General features: G+C 36.4%; 1 protein-coding gene across 3 annotated transcripts in view; it reads right to left on the bottom strand.

The window, feature by feature from the left end:
- Window positions 1-1,930: 1,930 nt before the first annotated feature.
- Window positions 1,931-27,006, bottom strand: part of LOC102688445 (F-box/WD repeat-containing protein 1A) — a 43,319-nt gene continuing 18,243 nt past the window's right edge. For all 3 annotated transcript variants that reach the window (XM_006630747.3, XM_015347603.2, XM_015347602.2), the window contains 11 exons: window positions 18,212-18,443; window positions 13,957-14,143; window positions 10,859-10,955; window positions 9,886-10,023; window positions 9,652-9,770; window positions 8,931-9,180; window positions 8,259-8,377; window positions 7,807-7,917; window positions 6,880-6,958; window positions 6,218-6,415; window positions 1,931-5,289 (listed from right to left, as the gene is read on the bottom strand). In XM_006630747.3, the coding sequence (XP_006630810.1) occupies window positions 6,254-6,415; window positions 6,880-6,958; window positions 7,807-7,917; window positions 8,259-8,377; window positions 8,931-9,180; window positions 9,652-9,770; window positions 9,886-10,023; window positions 10,859-10,955; window positions 13,957-14,143; window positions 18,212-18,443 (1,494 nt within the window). In that variant the 3' untranslated portion in view covers window positions 1,931-5,289; window positions 6,218-6,253. The remainder of the gene's footprint in view (window positions 5,290-6,217; window positions 6,416-6,879; window positions 6,959-7,806; window positions 7,918-8,258; window positions 8,378-8,930; window positions 9,181-9,651; window positions 9,771-9,885; window positions 10,024-10,858; window positions 10,956-13,956; window positions 14,144-18,211; window positions 18,444-27,006) is intronic.

Raw genomic sequence — 27,006 nt, 5'->3', positions numbered from 1 at the left:
ATTATGCTGTGAAGTATTCAGATCAAAGATGCTACTGGTTCCAATGTTCATATTTGAATTCCTAATGCCTCAATAAATAAAAGGCTGCATTTTAATTTTTACATAGGAGCTTTTATTGGAAATTTGAATTGGTCTACAGTAGCAATTGCCCTTCTTCCAGTAACTACTTACACATAGCACAGATGTACTGTTTTCAAAAGTAAAGGCTGCCTTAGGGATATTATAGCTTGTACCCAATAGCAGCAATCTCTCCCTGTTAGTTTATCTCAGAACACTTTGAGGTATATGCAAAAGGAAATTTAAAGGGTGAGGATGCTGCACTGTTTATATTTGATAGACACATAGGCAGTGTACGTTTATACAGACTATGCTTTGAAACTATTCTATAAAGAACAAGCAGCCAAAAGAGTAAGGTACTACACGCCCTAAACAGCCCTTAAAACACTAAGTCTGGTAAGATTAAACTTTCTAAATTGAATATTTTGGGATTTTTATTAGTTGTTGATCTAGAATTTTGTTTCTACATTTTTCTTTGTAAATTTATATTTTAATTTCAACATTTTAGAAAAATGGCTTTAAAGATTTCATATACCATTTCTCTCAAACAAAGAAACAAGGCATTGAGTAGCAATCTAGATATGTATAACATACTCCAAAGGAATCACAAAATCCAAGCTGTAACAGGTACATTTCCAACCCACTTCCATTGAACTGTGCTAAAGCCCGCACTAAAAGTGCATCAGCACTGTATGTAACACTCAAGGTACTGGGTTTATTGAAATACTGCAATGGTGTCTTTTGCAGGGCTACATGGTACTTAGCCCTACATATTTGTTATACAAAGCAAATTACAGGCAAAAAGTACAATGGAAATGCCAAATGTTTTAAAACATTGATACATTCCACAGAAATGCAAAAAGAAAGTACACCTCATCTGATAATGTGCTTTCAGTGAGCATCTAGGTCACCTGTTATTGTGTTCATTTTACTGCAAAATTATAAAAGTAAATATTTGTAATAAGCAGATCTTACTCTTTACTTGTAACAGTAGTTACAATTAGTATCATCTTTCACAGAAGGACACAGCACTGGGATTGCTTTATGTCACTTACCATCACTTACCGTTGGGAACTCTTCCCAACATCACAGTAGTTTTTCCATTAGTCACTCAAACCATAACTTTAAATTTTCTTGCATTTCAGCTTGTGCCACCAAGTTGAAATTAAAGTCTACACTTTATGAAGACAAATTCATTGACAGTATCTTATAAGTGCCATTGCTGTATTTCATGTTGACAACAGAAATGTATTAAATTGATTTGGACCTTTCAATTTGAAAATATTGTAAGAAGATACATACTGAGGTTCATGTTGAAACCTAAGTGTCACTATGGGCAGGTGTCTGATTAGAAAAGATAATTAAAGATGCATAACAAAGCATCTTCTAGGTATGGAACATAGCTAAGATCAAACACAGAGCAAAGACATCCTACTAATGCTGGTTGCTTTTTGACCTAAAAAAAATAATTGGCATCGACAGTTAAGAAAAAAAGAAACAGGCTGCCAGTGACTGGTTTCAAGTTGTCACAAATTGATCTTCTCACCATTGGCAAGGGGCAGACACCATCCTCCATACAGTAGGTCAAGCCACAGCTTAAAGAACACTTTCATACAGGTACTAAATCATGAGTCTGGTTTAACTCCACACCACAACATAATGTGTCTTTTTTGGTGTGAGGCTGTCTCTCCTAATCAGCTTATTACACAGGGTCATGCACTAGTTGGCACAAGTCCTTCCAAAGATTAATGACCAAGATTATATCAAAGCTCACTCTCTATAAATGTGAACCATATTTGGCTCTGAAAGGGCAGTATACATTTTTACATTTGTGAAAATGGTAAACTTATGGGGAAAAATGATATTAAAAGGGTTAACATTTACAAAATATTTTAATAAATTACCTTAAGAACACCCCGCACCACCAAGTTTACTTTCATATTTGTATTGTAAGTTCATCTTTTTTGACAGTTAAAAAACACTAGATGAAGATCATCCTATCTTACATGAACATTTTAGTACATTAACTACACATCACTTTACCTTGAACAAAATGACAAAAATGGATATCACTTGTTTACTGGAGAATCTACAGAACAAATACAGGAATTGGAAATAAAATAAGAGAGAGTAACCTTAATAAAAATGTTGCAAAAAGTAGTAGTACAATTTATAAACCTCAATATCCTCTTTTTAGTGTCGATTTCAATCACGGGTTTTAAAAGAACTGTCAGGCTTAGCAATCTATAGCAAGACATTCTAAATGTGAATTTACTTAGGTCTCACCAATATCAACCTAAAAGTCATGTGATTGTGACTTTTCCCCATCAAACACAAACTAATATTTGTATTGCAAAATATTTTAAAAACACAAAAAAACAATGATACAAATATTCAGTTAATAAAGTGGAACATGTAGATTTTGTAATAGATTAATTCAGTGATTCATCTTCACTTATTTCAGATCTCTATATTTGTGCTGCCGTGCACTTAATCACAATTGCATGGACTTGTTTCTCTATCTCATAACCAGTGTGATTTTAATTGTAGTTAGGGATGTTCCATTTTTTTTTAAAAGCTGAATAATTTAACAAATCCACTTGTCAAGTCAAACTAAACATGAATGTCTTTATATATTTAGAAATTTGCAATTTATATTTTATATCCACCCAATTTAGTCTTCTGACCTCTTCAAAACACTGCAAGCTTGGAGGCACATGAAAAGAGTCAGTGTTTTGCTAAAAGCTGAGAAGATGCCAGGTGATGAATATCCACTCTTCCCCTCGTGGTGCTCTGAGTGTACACCAGAATGCAAAACATAATTCAAGCAGGGTCAGGAAGATAAAACTCGAAAATGAAAAATTAAAGATCAATTAAATGACCATTTGGAAAAAAAAGGGCAAAGATTACTCTCTCTTAAGACTAGTATAAATCTTTTCATCTTTACAAAGTCACTTAATGCAAGCAAAACTATATGCTGGGTACACCCTCACCCCCCAAAAAAAATTCCAGTTGCAATCATTAAATAATTGGGGGAAATAATTGCCAAGTTTCAATGTTTTCAAAAAACACTCTTAAACCATCCAAGTACAGTTTTAAAGCATGGTGAACATAATACAAGATTCACATGTCAGTTTGCTGCAGAAATAACATCTTTACAGTAAATACAGCACACACGTCTTATGCTCTGGTTTAAAGCATTTTGCACAGCATTTTACACATTACCATGGATTACATTTCAAGACAAGGTGAAGATTTTATACATTGCAGAAACTTTATACATTTTTTAAAATTATGGAAATAATTAACTCAATATACACCATCTATTAAAATAAAAGATTGTGAAATAGACTGCATACTGAATACTCAAGTATTTTGGAGGAGAGTTTCTAAAGACCGTGTGTGAGTTTTCATAAAGGTGCTTTCATTTGTATATGTGTGCTTAAATTCAGGTTGATTTTCAATCTTATTTTTATGATTGTTTTGTAATACAAGTTTCCTTTTTAACGGTCAAAACCCGAAATTTGAAGAGAAAGCTGGCATTGAGACTTGAGGTTTCTGATTTGGTGCGGTCGTGAGTGAGAATATTCTGCAGACTACATTTGCACTACAGCTTTCTCAGAACTCTGACAATTCTTAAGATACATTTCATAAAATTACAACTGATGAGAATTAAGCCTCTGATATTCTTCTTTTCAAAAATTAAAGTACCATTTTTATCAATTTTAAGCTCAGTTTAAGACCAAAGCCAGAGTGCAATACAACTTACTCTGGATTTTGAAGTTATTTTGGGCAACTGACAAACAAACAAAAAAGTTATACTGCAAGTACAGGTTGATAAGTTACCTTTAAAGGACATATAATATTAAAAATGGAAAAGCCATTGGTTTGTAACTCAAAATAGTAAATGTTCACATTTCCATGCAGCATGTGTTTTAAGTGATATTAATAGCTTCAGGTCACTTTCTAAAATAAATAAGTCCAACTATAGTTAGGCATGCCAGCGATCAACCACTCACAATTGTTCAGTTTGGCAACTTGACCACACAACACAAATAAATGTGACAGTTTTGCAGGAAAATAACCATTCAATGTAAAGTTGGAAAAAAAAATAAAATCTCTGCAGCAAAGTGATCTACACTTTTGAAGAGCCAGTCTTATCAGCCTGTGGATAAGGGCAGGAAAACAGAATGCTCTGTACCAGTAAAAACTGAAGAGAGGCTCTCTACACATTTTTCAGTTTCAGCTGTTTTACTGCAGTCCAGACCAGCAGACTAACAGAACTGCTGTGAAATATTTGACACAGGGGAGCAGAAAACACCTGATTCTAAATGAATGCTGGTGTGCAGACTTTATATTTGCGAGAACATATATATAGTGTACTAGGTCAGTGAAAAGAAAAAAGGAAACAAATAAGGTAGTAGTGTACGACAACATGCTTTTGTGCAACTGCATGTGTTGTGCGCTTCTATACTGACAGCCATCATAAAAATGAAAAGTGCAAAAAAGAATAATTTATTTTTCATTCCCCAGTGAGCCACATACTCGGTACTAAAGCTTGTGCAAAACAGCTTTGCAGTTTGTGTTTCTTCCGATTTTCTCAACTTGGTGAATCTCCAGTATCATCAGTCTAAAAAAGCACCTGAGTGCTGAACTGCTAAGAACTGTAGCATAAATAAGCAGTAGCTGCACAATACAGATTTACATATACTACAACAGAAAAGTTTGGTAGTATCTGTGGCATCCTCATTTGCTGTACTTTAAGACATTTATTCTAGACTCTTCTTTACAAAATAAAATATATATTTATATATATGGCAACAAAAATGTTGCTGATAAAGATCTGAGGAAATGAACTGAAAATATGGTTTTCAGAAACAACTTGACTAATTCTGTAACCTCACCCTTGAACCAAGTCTGAGTACGACAGGCTTCCCAGTTTAGAGAAAAGCAGCAACAACTCACCTCAACACATTTAAAATGACTTTTGTTTACAATATACTTGATGAAGGAAAGGGGGATAAAGGACTGATGATGCTCAAAACCATTAGTTTTGAAAGACATATTTCTCAGTAGCAGCACTTTTTGCCATCATCCACAATGTGTTTTTTCCCAAGACAAGCAGATTCCCTGTTTGTCATCTAGAGGGAAAGCCTATTCCTCAGTTAGACCACATTGAGTCACCAGCTTCTGGCTTTTCAATATTATGCAAATACTGTATCATCAGAAGTCCTAGAAAAAAAAGGAAAAAAGAATAAGCCAAAACACAAACTTCCTTCAGTTTTAATTTGTCAGATTAATTTTGTTTTCCGATTGGTCATGGTAAAGAAAATGCCCTGTTCAATTACAGCAGTATGTGCACGCACACTCACGAAACTATAGAGCGATAAGGAGATGGTTCAAACACATTTTACTTGTAAATACTGCAGACGTACATTCAGAGTGAAAAGGATAATTTTTATAATTTTGCCAAAGCCTGTGTAATGTTGACTAGCAGGACAATCTAAACAATTTTAGAACAACTAGGCAGTAAGTAAGGAGCCTAAAGCAGGGAAGCATATGAGTGGTTCAACACAGAAACATTTTTAGAGGAAGCAGTCTTGGGATCACATGCCTCAATGCGCTTCAGAAATTGCTAGCTTTTTTGATATGCAAGTAAATAAATCACATGCCTAAAGTGATCACTGCACAGAGGGGAAAAGTTCAGTGTTAAGAATGGCTGAAACACGAGGGCCTGAAAGTGTGAAACTGGAAATGTTAGTCTGAGGAATCTTAACTTTTCTAGATGATACAATTTGTTTGTGAAGGGGAAAAACAGGAGCAAAGGTGAGCTATAAGGAGGAGGTTTTCCCAGAGGCTAAGCTCTGACTGTTGTTGTTTCATCCAAGTATTATCTCAACAATTAAAAAGTGTATTTGCTGCAATTAAGTGAGAACACAGATTGCACCTCCTTTTATTCATTACTTCCTACATGCCCTAACCTCACATTTTTAATGGTGGGTTACTTAATATGAATTAATGTAACAAACACTTTGGTGTCTCTATACCACAAATGGTATAGAGATTTTTGCATTATAGGTGTTGCAGTGCCAGGGTATCATTTGTCTCACTCTACTCAAGATTGCTTATCCACTGTTTTGCCCAAAGTGTCGTTGCTTACCTGTGCAAGTGTGAGGTATGGATCAGCACTGATAGTTTATCTTGAGATGTAGGTGTATGTCCGGGAGGGGGAGCGTGAGGACTCTGCTTGTGTGGCCGGGTCATTCAAGAAATCCCAGATGAGGATAGTGTCATCGTGCGAGCTGCTGACGATCTGAAACTCATCGAACTGCAGTCTGAAAACCCTCCCTGAGTGTTCCTGTTGAATAACCATTTTTTGTCATAGTGGGAAAAATCAAATATTTTTTTTAATAAAGCATCTATAACATTTAAAACAAGAATAGTTCTGATTACAGAATAATGTATTTTTGTAAATGCCCATTTCAAATTTCTATGCAAGCTGCTGTATAAACTACCTTTTTGAAGTATATTTAAAATATTTAAATAGCATGATTTGTGTAATAGTCTTATGTAAATATAAAACATTTAACATTTCTAACATTTTGCACTGTTTACAACACATTTGCATCAATGCAATGTACCTAAAAATTAAATGAAGTGATTGCATATAATCCCCTGAAAAAGGTCACTTTAGTGGAAAGCTGAATGAATACAACTAGTTTATTTTTGACAAAGCTGACAGTAGGGGGGGGGAAACAGATGCCAGAAATACCAAGCACTGGAATCCAGAAAATTGTCAGGAAGAAGTTTTCATCAACTCACCACAAGAGTCCGCAGACACAAAGTTCCTGCTGGTGCACGAGGATCCAAAGCAGCTACTAGATCCCAAACTTTAATTTTACTACCAACAGAAGACAGAGGACTTGGTTAAGTAAAGGTTTATACAGTAAATCAAGCGCAAAATAAAATACAGTAGGTTTCCAAGACAAAAGCAACAATATAGAGCAGTACAAGAGTTAGTAGTAGAAGACAAGGTGAAAGATTACTAAAAGACTTTGGCAATCATTGATATTATTGATACCCACCTCCTCTAATAATTTCTGAAATGCAATAATTAAATACGTTTGACAGTTTACATAACACTCATTCACCCTAACAAGTGAAGATTCCTTGTGAATTAACTGCAGAAATAAATATTAATCCCTCGTCCTGAACAACAGCGCTCACTATAAATCTTAACTACCACCTGCAAAGATTCACGACTGCTCAATAAACATCACCATCAAATAAGTACAGCTAAAACTTTCTATAAAATGTAAAAACAATGTCATAAACAGGGTGTGTCAATACTTGCATCTGAAGCTGTAGGTGACATGTCAGGATTGATAGTCCTGCACAAGAGTGCAGTTTTCAGGCAGGTCTGGTTATTTTTCTCCACTTGTCCTGCACAAGTATTAACCAGCAGGTATTAATTGTTGGCTGGTGGCCTCTAGAAATGCGAAATGGCCTCTGCCTAAGCTGTTTCCTCTCTCTGACTGACAATTTCTTACTTTCCTTGAGTATAGAATTATACTGTGAAACATACCAAAAAGCTAAAAGATATCTTAATATAACTAAAATACATGCAACTTCACAGACTATTACAGCAGCAGATGTAGTGAATCTCAATGCACTGAAAATCATGTGTTCCAAACTGGGGAACAAAAGGGGAAAATTATTTAAAATGAAAAATAAAAGTTTTGAACTCACCCATCATAAGCTCCACTAACTATTCTTTTGTTGTCGAAGCGAATACATCGAACTAGTTCTTCATGTCCTTCCAGTACTCTTAAACATGCTCCACACTCAATATCCCACAACCTGGAGAGAAAGACATTTAAATATATATTTGATTTGTTTTTCTACTCTTCTCCAATCCTGTACCCTAAGGAAATTATGGAGAGCTGCGTGGACACAAAATCATTCAATTAAACAAAATGGCTTTAAAATATCATTTTGTCAAATGAAGCCCTCATGAGTACAATTACTCAAGAAACAGCATTCATATGACATCACTGAAACACCAGCAACTAGTAGTCACGTTAGAGGCAGAAAATGAAGTAACTGAAACAATCCTGGCATTAACAAGGGTGAAGAGCAGAACAAATTTTAACCAAGGTTTTATACTCGGTTGAGAACTGTAGTGACTCACACATTCTCACCTGATTGTGTTGTCTGAGGATCCACTAACTACGAGTCTGTCTCTGTATTGTAAGCACGCGATACCCCGTTTATGTCCATTAAGAGTTCGAACAAACTCACAAGTACTGGTATTCCATACCTGCATAGCAAAAGAATCAAAGCCAGAGAAAAATGAACCCCAGATTATCCCTTTTTAAGAAGTTAACATGTATTTTGCATTCACAAAACCAGAGCTGAAAAACGTGAACAATCTGTGACAGGGTTTACCCACTAATTAAGCTATAATCCTATTATGCAAATCTATTTAAGAAAAAATTACAAGCCACCAACTGTAACCATCTGCAAATGTCAATTTATATTTAATCTGATTTGTCATTGTATTCATGTTGCTAATTTAATGCCACTGCTTTGCAGGGGTGGGCTGGGGTATCAAACTGGTGATCACCAGGGTAAGGAACTCTATTCACAGACAAGGTGGATTTGTGTTTACTAGGTTAGGAACCCTGTATAACCCTGTGTAAAATGTATGGTTAAATATTCCAAACAAATCTGAGGTCAACAAAAATATTGAATATTTAAAATGGTGGATATTAATTTAAAAAGCAAAGAAAACTTAAAGAAAAGCTGGTGCATATGTCATCATGCTTTTTCTTTGTAAAGCAAGTTCCCAAAACATTTGCAGGTTCTCTTACCTTTATAGTCCTGTCCCCAGAGGCAGAGACAATGTATTTATCATCAAAGTCCACCACGTTAACTGCTGCACGATGCCCCACTAGCACCCTTCTAAGAGTAATGTCTGTGGGGGAGGCCATATCCCACACTGCAATGGACCGGTCCTTTGAACAAGTTACCATCATGCCGTTATTGAACCGGAGATGTAGTACCGCCTCACAGTGATGGATTAACGTGTTTAACATCTCACCAGTGTTCACGTCCCACACTCTGGAACAAAAAGAACAGTAACAGCCTTGCTTTGTTATTTGCATGTTCATAAAATCTTGTACGTCAACATTATGCTGAGCTGTAACATTTCCCTAATGATCATTCTATTATGACAAACCACTAACATATCTTCTGATCATCTCATTTTGCTGCCAGAAAATAGAATTCTAAAATGCTGCTGATCAACACTGTGGTGTCTGCTACTTGATGCTAAATCAATGAGAAAAATATTTTACGAAATATAGATGCAATATTAAAGTATTTAAAGCACTTTCTCGACTCCTGTATATTCTTTTTCGGAGTAAAACATAAATCCATAAACTATGCAAAAACCTAAATATTTTTCTATTATACTTGGATGACGTGGGGATCAAAATTTAAATGGTCTTTCATAATACCATCGCAGCATGTTACTTATGAGTGCAAAAAGACGATTTATGAGTCTGAAGACAAGGTAAAAATATCCCATACCTGACGGTGGAATCTGAAGATCCAGTGATGATCACTCTCTCATCGTATTGAAGACACAACACTGAGCCTGTGTGTCCCGTAAGAACTCGCTTACATTCTAATGTATTCTTATCCCAAATCTGGAAAACAAAAATGCAAAAACCTTTCTAAGGTAGGTAATTGTTAAAAACAATAGAACAAAAAAAGAAAATTTACATAACCCGTGTTCAGAAGTATTCATGAACGAACACTTGCCTTTATAGTGTTGTCTCGAAGACCGCTCACAATCTTCTGATCATCATATTGAAGGCAATAGACCCCTTTGCTGGTTTCACTGCGGCAGTGGATGCGCTGTAAACTATGTCTTCCACATCTCCAATTGGACTCTATTGTCTAAAAAACAACAAAGGCTTTTACTGCTTTTACTGCTCAGAGCCTCTACATAAGGTAAGGACTAACTAAGGCAAGACATTAACAGGTAATGGCTTTACATTAATAACTATAATAGAACATGAAGCTTAAAGGTCTGATTGTACACTACTGTCATCAGATGCATGCCCATTTAAGCCATAAAGAGGAACCATGGACTTAATTATTAATGTTGTCATCAAATCCCTCACAGTCTGTAGGGAAAACTGAGAAATCTCATCTGTCCCAAGATTAAGTTTAGAGTTATATATGGATTAATTCCATTAAATGGAAATAAAACAGCCATTTCATAGAAAAAATGACAAACTGATAGCTTTTTAGGATAAAACATAAAAAGATGGGCCAAGTTAGAGAATATTTATTCTCAACATTAAGAAAAGCTTTTTAATCAGTTCAGAGAATGAAATGTCATTTAACTTGCAACTGCCATTCCTTGAAGGGAGTCACTGTCTACTTACTTTCCTAGTTCTTCATTTTAAGATTAGTTTCATATTAAAAAACTCAGGTACTAGGCTACAGCTCCTACATGATCCTGCAGGTGATGCATTTTCTGAAAGGGCCAGCTTTCAGAAATTATGTACCTTTGACGTTTTGCTGGTTACTATGGATTAGAAAATGAAAACACTGAGATAAATGCTTTGTTAAACATTACTAATGTATAAGAAGATAAATACAATACACAACTTACATGTTCTGTTACAATTTGAAATATTAAGAAATAAACATTACAGGTACATTAAATTATACTCCCAACAGAAACAAGTAAAACCTCAATTTGGAGTATATATGCAGTTCTTACTTCAATGTCCTGTATTATTTTAGGATAAAGTGCTCTGTAAAAGGAATTGGGTGGTGTCGTCCCATCTGGAGGTTTATTTTTAAAAAGATACTGGCCCCTACAAGAACAAAAACAAACAAACAAATAATGACTAATTTTCCCTAGGAAATAAATCACAAAAGACTTGTTACATCTTGTTTCAGCACTGCTGCAGCCTTGTGCTCAATTCAGCATGAAGGAAATCTGCTCCAAATGTAGACAATTTAAATCTGACAATCAGCCAACAATTATTACTGTGCCAATAGTCAGCCTTTTGCAATGTGATTGATCAAAAAGCTCTTCTCTGAAGTATTTGAAATAAATTTTAATGGCTTGACATATTAACAATCCATGTGTTCTTTTCCCTTCTGAAAGGCACAGTCTATTTAAGGAGGTGCTTGATGACCTCTCTTCAGGGGACACAACTTTACATACTGCAACGCTGCTTGACTGCTAATTCATTCATTTCATAAAATGTAATAATGGTCAACAGCTTCTTCATCTGACTTTTATGAAGAAGAATCTTGCAATTCTAATGTTAAAGGTAACTAACAAAAATATTTTCAACGATTATACATATAACATTAACTGCTTTCTTCCTGTTTCAGACACACACATAGGGATAATAATGAAACTCTTTGAATACCAATTTGGAATGAGCTGATTTTAAAAACAAAACTCGTCTGGCAACATCTTCTGTACTGCTAGGAAGAGAATGAGACAAATGGACATGCTCATCCAACACATCCAGCTGCGGAGCTATTCATCCTTTGACGCACTGCAAGCTCCACAGCTCCTGACAAAAGAGGCCGCGCTGAGGAGAAGCGCGCCTCTCACTGATGTCACTGCCAGCCTGCAGGCGCCTGGCAAGTCTGAGAGAGTCTTGTCCAACTACTCCCAACTCTCCCCCAGCTGCACTGTCAATCTGGAGCTGCCTCCTGGAGAACCCCAGTCTCTGGCTCATGACAGACCTAGGCTCAAGGTAGTGGCGACTGGATCCTAGAGATCAACTGTGCTCAGTGAGCTCCTTCGTGTGTTGAGCTACACAGGAGTCCCTGCAATATCTCTTATACCCATTTCAAGGGGGATGTCAAATTCCAGACTGAGCAGTTTCAAACTCAAGATTTTTTTAATCAAATGCATGTTGTTTAGAAATGCAAGATAGCTATTCTGTTTCTCATCTCCACAAAATTACTGCACTGGGATGCAAATTTAAAACATGCAATTCGAATACTTCAATCAGAAGATATCTCCCTTGGAATTATATACACTGAAGGAAATTAATGCCCAAGATCAACACTGCTGAATAATTATTATGAAAATTATCAATGAAGTCTTAAGTGATAACAGTTCTAATCAGCATCTATCAGTATAACTATTGCAAGAAAGCATAATAAATTCACATCAGACCATTTCTGCACCAGTAATGGGTAACAGTGGCTGAATTTCCAATGTAAAATGGTCAATGTAAAATGTAATATTCTAATAACTCAATTTCACACATACAGGCATTCACAAAACATGTTTCACTAACAGATGTTTAAATTCTATATAGGTTGTAGTAGACTACAAAAAAAATATCTTAAGACACTCTCCTACAGTTAATAGCAAATCTGATGTTTAGCTATTTTGAAAACCCAAAGATGATGTAAATTAGAACTCGTTCAAATAGTATTTCCATAAAGTCACTGTTGTGATTTAAAATATGAGCAACTTTTGTTTTTAACAGTAATTTAGCATGAGAACTTTTAATCAGAAATTTAGCAAATACACTAATCACACTGGAGACAGCCCTCACAATAACATTTATATACTTGGCATTAAAAGAAACACTATGCATGCATTTAGAAAAAGCAAATGGATTTTGGATTGAGTTAATCTTTTGGCACCATTTTAATTGATTATGTGACTGTTATATATTTGACTGTTGCATAAGCACTAAATAACCTCAATAGTGAACATTTTTAAAAAACACTTGTTGGGCTCTTCATAAGTTTAACAGTACATACATAATTAAATTGTGCTCCTTTAAGAAAAATATAATACACTGTTAAATTAAAGTAATAAACATAAGAAAAAAACGCACAAAATTAACTGGTTGCAAAATTCAGAAGAGCAAATTATGGTGGTTATTTCTAAACACACTACTAAAGAGTGAGTGAAAGTAAATTTGCTGAACTAATTTGCTTGCTTTGGTACTTTGCTTTTACAATTTTTGCTTTTTTTTTGCATTTTTGACCTATAATGTCTGGAAAAAGAGCTGTAATTAAGTGTAAAAATGGCAAAGCTTCAGTATGGATGTTTAAATGCAGATTATAAAGCCAATCCATGGAATCCAGTGAGATTCTTGTTGATATCGGACATAGTTATTTCATTATAAAATTCTTGAAAATGGTGATCATGTGCAAAGCATCAGTATTACAGCTACTGTCACATACCCAATGATCCTCTTACATATTCATCACGGTAAAAAAGTGCTATCAGGAACACTGTGCTCAAACAAATCCTTTAAGACCTTTTCTAAGAGCACTCTTCTCAGATACTGAACCATAGCATTAAATTTGCAATACAAAAACAAAGCTCTAAAGTACCTCACACAAGAAATCAAGTAAACTATGACAAGAATGTGTTTTGCACATGGAAAAGATTATCATTAATACAGTCTTCAGTTTTTCAACCTTTGGAATATGTGGAATCAAAACTGCTTTATGTCTCCTTTGGCATTACCCAATGGGACTAAAAATACAGATCAAGTAGCCCTGTCATAACAAATGCTTCTTTTCCAGCTGTGATTTCTAAACAGATGTAAGTGCGAGATGTACATGGCTCTCAATGTTACCCCGCTGAATGCAAAAAATGACAAATCTCAACTCAAGGCTAGTCAAGAATATTTCAGCCACTTTGTAACCATAATCAGTCTTCAATAAAGCAATTCTGAAGTAACACTGTGGCACAATCAGTATTTGAATATTCATATATCACTGCAGGTTAGAGGATCCATCCAGCACACTGGAATGTGCTATACAGGATGTGCCGAAATTAATTTCTGCTTCATAAAGCCTGATAGTGCCTTGCCTTACCATCCTCTTCTCTCTGCTAGTCCTCTCCACAGAGAGTCTGTTCTGACCATCCTCTCAATCAGCTTCTTCCATAGCATGCCATCCGAGGTAACTCTGTACCACTCCTTGCACACCAGCTCCGCTGAACACAATGACCTGGCATCAAGGTAGGATAAGATATTCTCTGCAATGTGATCCAAGCCTCGTGCTGAAAAACAAAGAACAGCAAACGCATTGCCTAAATCAAGACCAACTGAAACATTCCCCAATCTGCTGCCCTTCCACCTCAATCCTTCCCAGATGGGTCATTTCCTAAGGCAATATTACAGACAACAAGCTTAATTATACTGTATTCATTCATTTCCCCCCCCCAAATACACCTCCTGGCATATCTGAAGAAGTCAACTAAGTGAACAAATGACCAGTGGAAAGTCTCTTCTTGCAATACAGCAGAACACAGAAGGAAAGGGAAAAGACACATGAACTACCATGCTTGAGGCCATCTGGATCTTGTGCAGCACAGACTGTGGAAAATCTCATGATTTTATACAACATGGTTCAAAAATCACTTGAATAGCTCACAAAAATGCCAGGGGACAAAGGTGCCCTGTGTCACAACAAAACCAGCCACAAGTACTAGTCACCCAGATTGCACACAAAAACACAATGTGCAACTTCCATATCCCCTCTCTGTAAATGGGATCACTTTCTTAATGTACAAAAGTCATGTCTACAACGCAAGGCAACAGTCATGTTTAATTCCTTTTATGTTGAGCAGGTCATCAGCTGCCTTTCTGTTCTGTATTCTTACGCTTGGTTGTGACGAATTAGTTCAGAAACACTGTACATGAGTTTTGATTAGCTTTGGATCCCAATGAACTTAATAATCATGATTTTTAAGTGTTGCTTTTAAGGAGTTGGACGGTCTTGTACTATAGTCCTCTTTATCCTGTGAGCCTATAACAGATCACAAGGGTCTGAAGTGTCATGATTCATATGATTTCATTAACTGAAAAGGCTACTTTTTTTGCCTTTGGTCTAAAAATGTGTATACGACATTTGTAAAAAACCCTTTAGGTTTCTTGTAGGAACAAGATGTTTACATCAAGCACATCTTAAACCTTTGCAAGCCAAATCAAAATATTAAGGCTTTTTTCAGACAGAATTTGAAGGTTTTTACAACTTCAGTCAAGAACATGAATCCGAAACCTCATGTTCTTCAACCACAGAGGGCCTCGTAGTTGCAGTAGCGCAGAAGCACTGAAATGTAGAAGAATGAATTAGGCTTTGGCGGGTCTCAATCACGTGTTAGCTGACAGAGGCACACTGGTCAAAGAAGCCATCATCTGACTTTTATCAATGGGAAATATCTGTGGCACCATGCCACTTTGTAGAAATCAATTACAGTTCATGCATCATGCTACTCATGCAGAACAACGATGACTAATGTAGCAGACATCTATACTACACTCATAAAAATGGTGCTTACAGTTCATCCTGTTCAAGCTGTTTCCTTAGTAAAGCATTTACCATGAAATGGTTCTGGAACTATTATAATTAGTATTATAACTAGTTATAACTCAGAAACACCATAATGTCATTTGAGCAGTTTAAAAATAGAATTTTTAATACATCCATGTCAAACACTATAATTCCTTAACATACTTTATGAAGGTATTGTCAAACCAGAACAATGTGTACTCTTAGTTTAACAATTGGGTACTTTAGGTCAAGGATTTAGAGTCTGACAGCCCCTCAGTGGTATGCATGCAACCTACAACACAAACTAACAGGGAACTTTTTTTCAGCAATTTGTGGAATGTTAAAAAGATGGTGATACAGACATAAATGTCAATGCTGAGACAGGGTGGTTGATGCAAGAGTAATTTTTTTTTTAGTTTTTCTTATTTTAGCTCAGGCATCACACCAAATTTGTTACTGAAAACAAATTACTATACAAGTCAAAATACAATGGCAAAGTGGCTGATGTTGGGCACACCAAAAGAAAAAAGGATCCATGATGATTCGGGCAAACAGGACCTTGAAGAAACTGCTCTTCACTGAACAGAACTGAGTTCAAAATCGGTAAAGAAGTTATGATCCCCCTGGCTGTGCTAGTAGATGCTGGTAGAAAATATGATCATATTTTTCAATGTTTCATAATTCAAGCATCAGATTTTTAATGTGATATAGTATGTCATCTGTGTACATACAAATATACTGGAGGTACTTTAGGTTATAATGTTTAAAATGGTGGTTTGCATATGTGATTCATCTTAAAAAATATGGCGGTTACTGGTTTTTACCAGATCCGTGTGCGGTTCCCCTTAAACGTCAGTACAAACAATGCAGTCAAGTGAGAAGATGTGATGTGCAAGTTGGCAGAGATCAGGAACTGCTGCTCAAGATAATGTTATATTATCATATCCATGAACAATTCACCTTCTCTATAAACATGTGATTCAACAAAATTGACAAGTCTCTTGTGCTCACTCAATTTGAATGACTATTAGTTTATCCATTAGAAATGAGATGACACAGAATAAGATGTCTATCAAAGTAAAAAAGAGGCTCAAAAACTTTACACCCAGTAAAGTAGAACTGCCTGCCTATAGACAACTATTAATACAATAATAAAAGCTACATTTACATTCAAACTAGTTAGCTTATTCATTTTACCATTACAGTCAAACTTGTTACCGTAACCTGCCAACCTTTGGCAGGAAAGTAAAGTAATCTGCCAAGATACTACTTTACTTTCCTGCCAAGGATATTTAAAGTATGAATGACCACTTGTCTAATGCAAACAGGATCCTCAATTCTAGCGTAACAGAACAACCCCCATACTGTATATAACATCACCAATGTGGAACATTTTCATATGTATGAAAAAAACTGTTGCTGACAGAACTGCAAAACAAAAGACATCTCAAAGAAACAATGCTCCATCATCAAATTTAACTTTTTAAAAGCTTAACATTTTGACAAGTAATAGAAGCTAGCAATTCACACATTAACTCTGTAGTTAACATAATATTTTCTTCAGTCATTTACAGTGCATTTAAAACATGCATGTCAGAGAAAAAAAAAGGAGACCACTTGTGTTAAAAGTGACCATATGCTCAAAGTCCCTTGAGTATCCCTTAATGTAGGTTAAACTGAGAAATCACTACTGGGAACACACATAAATAAAACATTCTAACCCTTTTTAGGTCACCGAAACTATTCTAAATCACTTCTTAAACCAGGGCCAAATAAACTAACCATTTACTAAAACAAGTTCATTCGTACTCAAACATGACAAACATTCTCCTATGTTTTTAATGAAAATCATGTTTCTACTTATTTCATTTACAGTTTAAGGGAAGACAGAAGTTAGCTGGCCTCACATGGTAACAAAACCTAGAGTTATTTATAGGCCCTGACCTAAAATATGACACTTCAATAGTTGCAACATTTCCCCCCCAATATAAAAGAAAATAGTCTAACAAAAAAAGAGCAAGGAACAACGGGAAAAAAAATCAATATAAATCCAGAGGGAACATTGTAACTTATAGCCTCTCCTCCTACAGACACATGGACAAACAAAAAGACAATCATTCATATAGATTAGATTCTCCTTCGAAGACACGTGACAGTGCTCTCTCCATTCATTACACAGTCTTCATTACACAAAGGCACATTACATTTCTCCTGTTCCTTAACATTTCTGGATACAATGAATGCAGGGTTGATTTGAGCTTCCTTTATTTTCTTGTAATGTTCTTCACTCAACCCTCCCAAGTTTCTCTTTCCTACATATTGCCTAGGCACATTTTTATACTGCTGCCTTTCATTTAACATTGTGATACCATTTTATCATTTACTTGAAACTGTATTCATGAAGTCACAATAAGATGTACAAAAACACTTGTGGTCACTACCGAAGCTGGAAAATAAATGGTGAATGGTGAATTCTCATCTGTAAACAGCATGTGTAGAAAACTGCTGGCTTGCATCCTAGCTAAGAATCTGACAATGAGAATGAAACAAGACAGTTCTGCATTTATTAAAGTTCTTGATCTTGTATTCTGACACACAATGCTACAAAATGAAATCCTTTCGCTCTATCACATACTACTGTCTTAATCTAAAGGAATACCGGGACAATTTTCCAGTTAATTACAAACTGAGTGATTATGCAATGACTAGGGAGGAGACAGAGCTACGCTAAAGAAAAAATAAAAAAAGAAAGTTCCAATGAACAAATATGCCTATTTGTTAGCTTCTATAGTACCTGGTAGTGCAGTGATGAAGTCCCTCTGCAGCATTGGCTTCAAGTACGAGTTGATGTGGCCATGCTGATAGTGGCACATCCGGGAAATTAGGTGCTCAACAAACTCCACCTGGTCTGATTCAGACCACTGGTCAAAATATTTAACACACAGCTCCTTCTCCTTCTCATAGTTGGCAGATAGCTTCCTCTGTTTGGGGACGATCATGCTTGACGTACCATTGGCAAGTTTAGTCTGGAATAGAAAATTCGAACAAAAAATGTAAACCAGAAAGAACATACAGTACACTTATACATTAATTAAATCAGCCAACCCATCTTGCCAAACACTTTAGATTAGACACTCGTGACTGGGATCATAATGCAGTAAATATGTCCATCATTTTTAGAAGGGAAAAAAGGTAGACAGGTTTTCAAAGACAAGCAAGGAAGCTTCAGATGATGCAACAGATTTTTAACCTATTCACATGATGATGAAACACAATGTAGACTGTTTCTAGGAACCTTTTAATGGTATTTGACTCAGCTTATAAATTGTATTTGCCTGAATCATTTTCTGTTCATCAGCTCTCAAACATGTGAGTCAAGCCACCGTTTCATAGATACAAATAAGGCTAAAAGCAGCTTGCATCCTCACTAAACAGGTTTCCTTAGACTGTCAAGTACAGTAAGTCAAGTGGAAATCCAGGGTAGTTTTTAGTTTTTGGCATATTTTCAATTTCACTGCACTGTCAGTTTGACTTTGTCATCAGCATTACCTTAAACTTCACAAAAAATGATCCACCCACTTTAAGTGAAATGCAGGCAAATATCAGTGATAAAATAAGATCCAGTCAGCTAACCGATCTGAGAGAATTGTTTTCTTTGTAGTGGCAATCAGAAGGTACAAGTATCACAAGATGCTTGAATTCAGTAATTCACCTACAGTTAAATACAACAGAGCTTCTCTTCAAAGAACATAATCCCAAAGGCATCAATGACGTCTTTCGCTATTCACAATTGAGCTTGCAAGTATTCAACTTGCCGTTTTAATTCCCTGACATAATTTTGCTAATCATTTTAGAAACAAACCATATCTGCCTAATGTGATGAATTATTTGAATCTGCAACTGTTGAGGAGGGAGGGGATGTTATAAAAAAAAGCAGCTCAATGACAGCACTAATTACAAGACGTTTTTCCCTGTGCTGGTGTAAAATATGACAGAGCTGCAGCTTTGGGAGTGCGGAAAACAGCTTCTCATTTCCAAGGAGACACTGACAATCTCTTCTCTCTCCTCATCTCTCAAACCTCCTGAGCAAGATTTAACTTCCTCATTTAGTTAATTACCGAAAGAGATCATCGTGTCCCTGCGATTGCAAAGAGAGTGGCAGACACTTTATCGCGTTAAGTGTGAATTTGATCGATGGCTACTGCTGAAACTTAATAACTTCACCCCATGGCAAATTGTAAGATAAATATAATAGGCGAGCTTCTGACAGTAAAAGGCTGACAGTACAGAAAGGCTGTTTTTCTTTTTTCTTCCCCCCAATGACAGAAAACTAAAACAACAAAAACAATCTTACGTTCTCATAATTGGATATATGTCAGCAGCAGAATGTCCTTAAGGGTGCTGAAATTGCAAACACTCAGCTTTACCTATGCCATTTCCAAAACTACTGGCAAATCTGAGTGGGGTAACTGATCAGTTATGATTACTCCAATGATAATTACAAGTTTAACCTCACACCATTAATAAGTTTGTTACTCTGAGTCTCAAAAGTACTATCTTTACCACAAGAATAGTGAGAGCAGCTTGTTAAAATACAATACAAATTGGCTATCATCAGATAAAAGAGAAACCACCATATATTGAAATCCAAACTTTTGATTTAGCAGCACATTTCAGGTAATTCTGTTTTTGGCTTTGACATGATATTGATATTCCATGTGGCTTGTGTAAAACACGCCAATTTTTGGACTTTTTTGTTGGTCCCTGGTTATTAATTACATCCGACGCTTGTCTTTTTTAAAGACAAAGACTCACAGCAAATTAAGTGACACCAAACAATTTATTTTGGCAGATATGGAAACCTACACTATATAGTAGCAATACTTCATTCCAACAACAATTTCATATCCTCAAGACTGAGCCCAACTCGTTTCTTAGGGGATAATTTCATTACCTCAGCTTCCTGGACAGGCACTCCCCATAGCTGATAAACTGTTTGGAATACTGTATTACTTTTAGGACAAGCTCCAAGCTCCTATTCTTTACATTAAAATACAAAAATGACTAAGACAAACATTTGTAAACTGCAAGTTAAAAAAAACCTACCAGGAAATTATGCATATAAAATAAGAAGGGCATCTCATGAGTCTAGAAAATGTACTATGCCCTATAAGGGAACAAGCAATAGGTTTATTCAATGCTGAAAAGAGAAGAAAGAAAACATGTTTCGGCTCAGAGCCAAAGAAGGCTCCACAGCCGAAATGTTTTCTTTCTTCTCTTTTCAACATGGAATTAACCTATTACTTGTTCCTTTCCAGCCTACGCATGCTGATGTACCTACCCACCTGAACTACTATGCCCTATAATACAGACATCTCTATTTCATGCCCAGCCTGTGCCAACTTCAACAGATATTCTGCAAAAAGTGGAACTCCATTCTTACAACTGGGGGTGTTTCATTCAGTTTAATCCTTGTAAAAAGAAAAGTGAGAAATCCTTTTAAAAATAGCCACTGACTGCAAGAATATTCTACAGTAGGGTGGGTGGGACATTTTCTATAGTGGTCTTAGGTTTTTAGATCTCTACTCAGTTTGGAAGAGGAATCTGGTTTCCAGGCGAAAGGGATGAGAATGCACTGAACCTAGAGGAGTGTTTTAAAAGCAACATACCCTTTAATCTTGCACCCTTAATGACAGATTTATTTTATGACAAGTTTCAGGAATTTCATTTGGCTCTGGTATGAAGATTATGTTATCATTGTGGACCTAAATCTAGGAACAGGTAATCGTGTGACAAAGAAAAGGAATAATTCCTTAAAATAACACCAGACTGCAGCATACAGCAATTAGTCTCTTCTGCATTGCTAGGACATATTAAATGTCAGAATTTTAAAGAAATGTCCAGGTACAAAGAGTGGCTCTTCTAAAAAAGAGGGGGCTGTGGAAAATCACCTTTGTGTGAGCTGAGCAATGATTTCAGTGTTGTTAAATAAAAGGTATGAAAAGGCGGGTCTCTGAAGGGGTTAAAGCAGGCAGCAGCTGTGAAGCCACATACATCATTCTATCTGTCTCTGGTTCTGCTAATTAAACGGTTGATCACAGAATGATACCCCCATGTGTTTGTCTTCATAGCCTTCCAATTGGCTGCTGCTTCCCTCGCCCAGCCCACCCTGTCTGAAGCACTTACATTAATGTGACAGGAGTCTGAAGATGGATTACCCACTGCCATATTGCCCATCTTCTCCAATCAAGAACTATCTGTGTAAATTGATTGTTCTAATTTGCTCTCATTATTATTACAATATCAGGACAAAATAACACACACAGCTCACTGTCAAGGCCATGAAAATCAGCCATTAGTTATAAACAGACACTGAGTGCTTTTTATGAAGAGTATCGCAGTGAGTTGAAACATCAGATGCAAACATCCTAATCAGGTTTGCCATCTCTTCTTCGTTGCAGTGATATAGCATCTAATTACTTCTACTTCGAAGGATCAAGAAATAAAAAAACTACACATTTATATTTTTTTTCCTACAGCACCTGCTTAACCTTTTCATCACAGTTTTTCAGAACACATGGTTAAAAGGAAAGAAGTGAAACGTAACAATAAGCTAATTAAATTCAAAACAAAAGCCCTATTTTTTTCCAACCATCAAGCCTTGGAAAAACACTGACAGCTTTTCTTCTTTGTATTTTTTTTGTAATTTCATTACATTTACACAGATCATATCCACAATCCTTACATATAATTATTTGCTTAAGAGATTTTACTTAGCTAAAAGCTTTTTTACCCCCCAACATCCCCCAAAAGATAAACATGTTCCTGTGTAGTCCTAGTACATTCTACACCTTTGTCATTCACATAATCTTTCATCTATACACCTAACAATACTTTTTAATGCACAGACTGCAATAGTTACTGATATTAACTTTACACAAATAGTTAATATTTAATGACCTCCTGTGGGATAGAACCCCTTCCAGCTCTGAGAGCAATCCTTATTTTGAGCAGCTCCAAATAGGAAAACATTATAAAAGCTCATGAGCAAGATAAACACAGTATACCACTACATGTTGTGAGTTATTCTGCTTACACAGCACAATTCAAAACTCAGGAGTAGATAGCGGATTGCAAAGCATGGCTAAAACATTTGCAAATGATCGGAGAGGGGTAATAATGATGGATCCCCATTACGGGCTGCCTGTCCATTAGCGTCAATGGTGCTCGTTTCATTAGCAAGAGCAAGGAGGAGGGAATGGTGGTGTGGGATTAACAATTTAATCAATCGAAGATCTGGATCGCATCCTTAAAACTTTATTACAATCCCTGTGGCTCCATCAGGGTGAAGTATTTTGGCAAGGTCAGCACTGCAGGAGTACAAGGTAGAAGAATTGAGGTTGACTTGTAGGAAACATCCAAATTCTCTAATGCTACTACATTGGTCTCCTAGAGGATTATCAATTTAATGTAGCTTGCCTTAGCAAAAATTTCAAGTGCTGTGAGCAAAAAATATATTAATAGGCCGGGTGCTGTATTACACAGGCAAATATATAAAAGTTACTAAGAAACACTGACAACAAACCTTTAAACTCTGCAAAGTTTAAAAGTCTGATGGCTAGGCACTTTTGGTATATGGAATTCATCCATTCGTTCTTACTCCCTCAGCAGGATTTAAACATGTGACCTCCTGCCCTGAAGGAAAGTGTGCTACAAACTGGGCCACCAATACAGCCCCCTCCCACCCCTGCTGGTCCCATTTCATTAACCCCATCCTGTTTCCATGACCTGGTATGCTGGCTGCTCATTTATCCAAAGGTAATGCTTTTTTTTTTTGAAGTGTTGAAGTGCCAGCCTATTTCATATGTTTGTTTCACATGGTATCTACACAGCTGCTGGATCAGAATGATGTGAAAAGTCTGGTTAGGCTGTGCTGAATTCTGGTCCCAGATCAGCACATCAATGTATCACATTAATACACTGCAGCACCTACTCCCTGGGAGCCATTGATTTTTTTCCAGCCATTTATAAGAAACTGGTCAAGCTGTTATGAGCCAAAAGGAGAATAAGGGAAAGGCTTTCCTCAATCTTAATCTATTGACGTGAAAAAAAAAGGCTGAAATATTTTCCCTTCAAACACATGGTAATGGTCTTTCCCCCAATGCTCTACATAACTCAATCTAAAACCAACAGACCTCGGTCCCCAATCCAATACTTTGCCAAACATTTTTTAAATAATGGATGAGTCTGCACTTCATTGGCAGCACCAATCAGTATAAACATCATAATCAAACTAGTGTTAACGATGCCGGTTTGTAACTGATGTTCAATTATAAATCAAAACAAAAACAAAACAGTGAAAGCCCTTTGAGAATTGCGTGCATGCTGCAAGGAAAGGGAGGCGATGAGGCAAAAATCACAATGTTATTTATGATATATAGAACTGATGTCATCAGATGTTAGGAAGTGAAGTTGGTCAAGGTTTATGGGCAATTTGATTTGGTTACAGGCTAGATATTTATGAGAATAAAACAGCAGTAATATAACTCGTAAGTAACAGGTCAGGACATATGAATATTTATATTTTTTCAGCAGCTTCCGTGAAATGGTGCACAAAACCACTTAAAATTCCTGTACTGGAATGGCCAAAATAAACAGAATCCGCTGATGCTGCCAATTACATGCCCCCAGCTGCACGCTCCAACCCCACTTCCATTCCCCTAGATTTATGCACACACTCAACAACGTTATTACAAGTCAGAGTTTATTGGGAAATTGTTACATTATGCGGAGTGTCTAACAAATTGCTTATGCTGCTATAATTGGATTACAACAGCCGCGTGCTCCCATCGGTGAGATTAGGCAGGCAGAGCTCCCGCCGATCTCACAACCCTAGCAGTAATTTTATTTGCCTTGCCTCACTCTCTCTCTCCTAACAACATGCCTCTCTCTCTCTCCTTGCCAGCTGTCTCTTGGAGAGGCAGGCTTGTTTTTTGGCCCCTAACAACGCAATTACAGCCCCGCCAATTGCACTGTCTGCGCATTAAGTACCGCGCCAGAACGAGGCGGATTGATCGCCGGCCCTTCCAAGCCACTGAGATTTCTTCAAGCAGGCTATCCGACATGCATCGCTGGGCAGAGCCGCAGTGCTCATTCCACACTCATTTTCTCCCGCACACCACTACATGGCCACAGGTTAGGTTGGATTAGTACAATGAGTGAAATTAAGAAGTGCTACTGGGTTTGTCAAGACCCCGACGACTTCCTCTAGGGAGAGGCTGACTTCTAGCTTGTCAAGAATAAAAAAATTGTTTTTGCTCCTAGCAAACAAATGAGAACAGTTCCCTTACACTGTCCATGCCGTTGTGTAATTAAATTAGAATTTAAATGAGGTCAGTAAATCTGATTACTTCGACATTTTAGCTTCCTTTGATTTTACTGAACTTGGGATCCTTCAAGAGGAAAGCAAGCGTGAATTTAACAGGAACAAAGAGTGATAAGCATCAAGGCAAGACCATACCACACAGCTAATTTTCAATTAAACAATCCTACTCTTTAGCTATATACCTAGATTATTTAAGCCATGCGCACTGGTGGGTTTTACAGTATCTGGGGGAATGTTATCATTTATAACATTCTGGTCATCTGCATTCAACACGTTATGTTATTACACTGTTATTGTGTTACTGTCTATTGTCTTATCTTCTGTTCTATTTATATACTGCACCTGAGTGACTAATGAGAAACTTTTCACTATACTATGCACCTGTGTTAGTATAATGACAAAGTTTAATTGAATTGAAAATCTTTCCCTTTGCTGACTTTGGAACAAATGTATATTTTACTGTTTTTGTACTCCCATGTGGATTCCTTTGTGATTAAAATGCAAAAAGTCAGATGCTGGAGACGTCAAATGCAATGCAACATTTATGGGAATATCCCAAAACCCTACATATTAATGTACATAACCAAAGTACTTGAAAAACAGTACTTTCATTGATCGCTTACAATGCAACAATGAAAGGGATAAAATATGAAACCTATCATCTCTATGAATCCTACCATCTTATGCAAAAGTAGTTTTTGAATTGACAGCACTACAAGCATAAAAGCATTTTAAAAATAGGTTAATTTTTTACCATGCCCCAGTGACAAGAGATTATCTAACAAAGTAATGGTTAATCAATAGAGACTTAAGTTGTCAGATGAAACATACAACACACTAAAAGGGATTGATTACAGACATTTTCCTACTTTACTAGAAAGTATATATTTATAATGACAGCAAAGCTTGTTAAGAAGAACTAGGTTTCTATAACCTTCCAGAGCTAACTTGCAAAAGTATATTAATTGGAGGCTCAGGGTTGAGAAAACCTGCATTTCTCTTTGGAGACAGACCTGTTTAAAATAGCTAGTCTGTATTTTGCAGAACACATTACATTAATGTAAAATACTTTTAGCATCAGAAACAGTAGGAATAGTATTTCTATGTTTATAACTACTGTTTCATGGACTCTGCAATTAGAAATCTGCAAAATGAATCAGACTTAAGTGCCAACATTACAAACTCAAATACAGCTTTCATACTTCCATAAGAATACCAGATATCAGTCAGATTCAAACTCCATGCCCAGCTTTACATATGTACTACAGAGGTGCAATTAATGTCTGTAATAAACTCATTACTTACCGTTACTGAATTCAGTCATTACCTCTATGGTCACCCCTGGCTGCCTTTGGCAATATGGGCAAACCTTTCTCACCACAGCCACCCAAGAAGGGTCACAACAAGTTTTCAACCAACTGCTAGATCCTAAACTGAGAGGTTTGGATTTTTAATTGCATATTCATGCACCTAATTCATTGAATTCACAAAGGTTGACATCACTTCAGTTTCAGAAAACCATTTTCACACCAAGTTTGGGAAAAGGATTTTAGCTTCACTCGATCAGCACAAACTCATACACCTCAGTGCTTCTCAGTTATTTCAAAATGGAAAGTAAATTAACCTGACTGATGTAAATTATGCTCCAGATATCGCAATTTTTTCAATGACAAACTGATGGTGCAAATCAATAGAGATGACTATTAAACACTTCATATCATTTAAATGAAGATTACACATATAAATTGGCAGAGGTAAAAAAATCTGAAAAAATAAGCTGAAACAGAAGCCAGTTTATCAGACATGCACATGTGGTTCGTCTTCAGCCTCAGTCAGAGATGGGTCACTGTAACATGGCAAGTCAAGAACTTCCTATATAAAACCCTACTTGAATAAGCATTAGCATACCTTAGGGAGACAAATATGATGGCTACTTTTATGTAATGTAAATCGATATAAAACTTTTAACAAACTACATATTAAGCTCCACAAAACAAGCTGCTGAACTTCTGGCAGCTGTTACCACCTGTAGTGGAGCAACTTATCATCGTGTTGGGGCATTTTAAGAAGTTCTATGGGTCAGTACCTCCAAACTGTGAGGGAGGTGGGACTTCTTCTGATCAGTCTGACCCTTTCTCTGCAGGTGATGCCCTATCAATGTAGTAGAGGAGGGATTAAGAAGAGTGATGTCTTAAAGCAGATGG

This window comes from Lepisosteus oculatus, chromosome 4 (assembly GCF_040954835.1).
Source record: "Lepisosteus oculatus isolate fLepOcu1 chromosome 4, fLepOcu1.hap2, whole genome shotgun sequence".
NCBI lineage: Eukaryota > Metazoa > Chordata > Actinopteri > Semionotiformes > Lepisosteidae > Lepisosteus > Lepisosteus oculatus.
The sequence above is the reverse complement of the archived record's forward strand: the minus strand, read 5'-3'. Positions and strand labels throughout refer to the sequence as shown.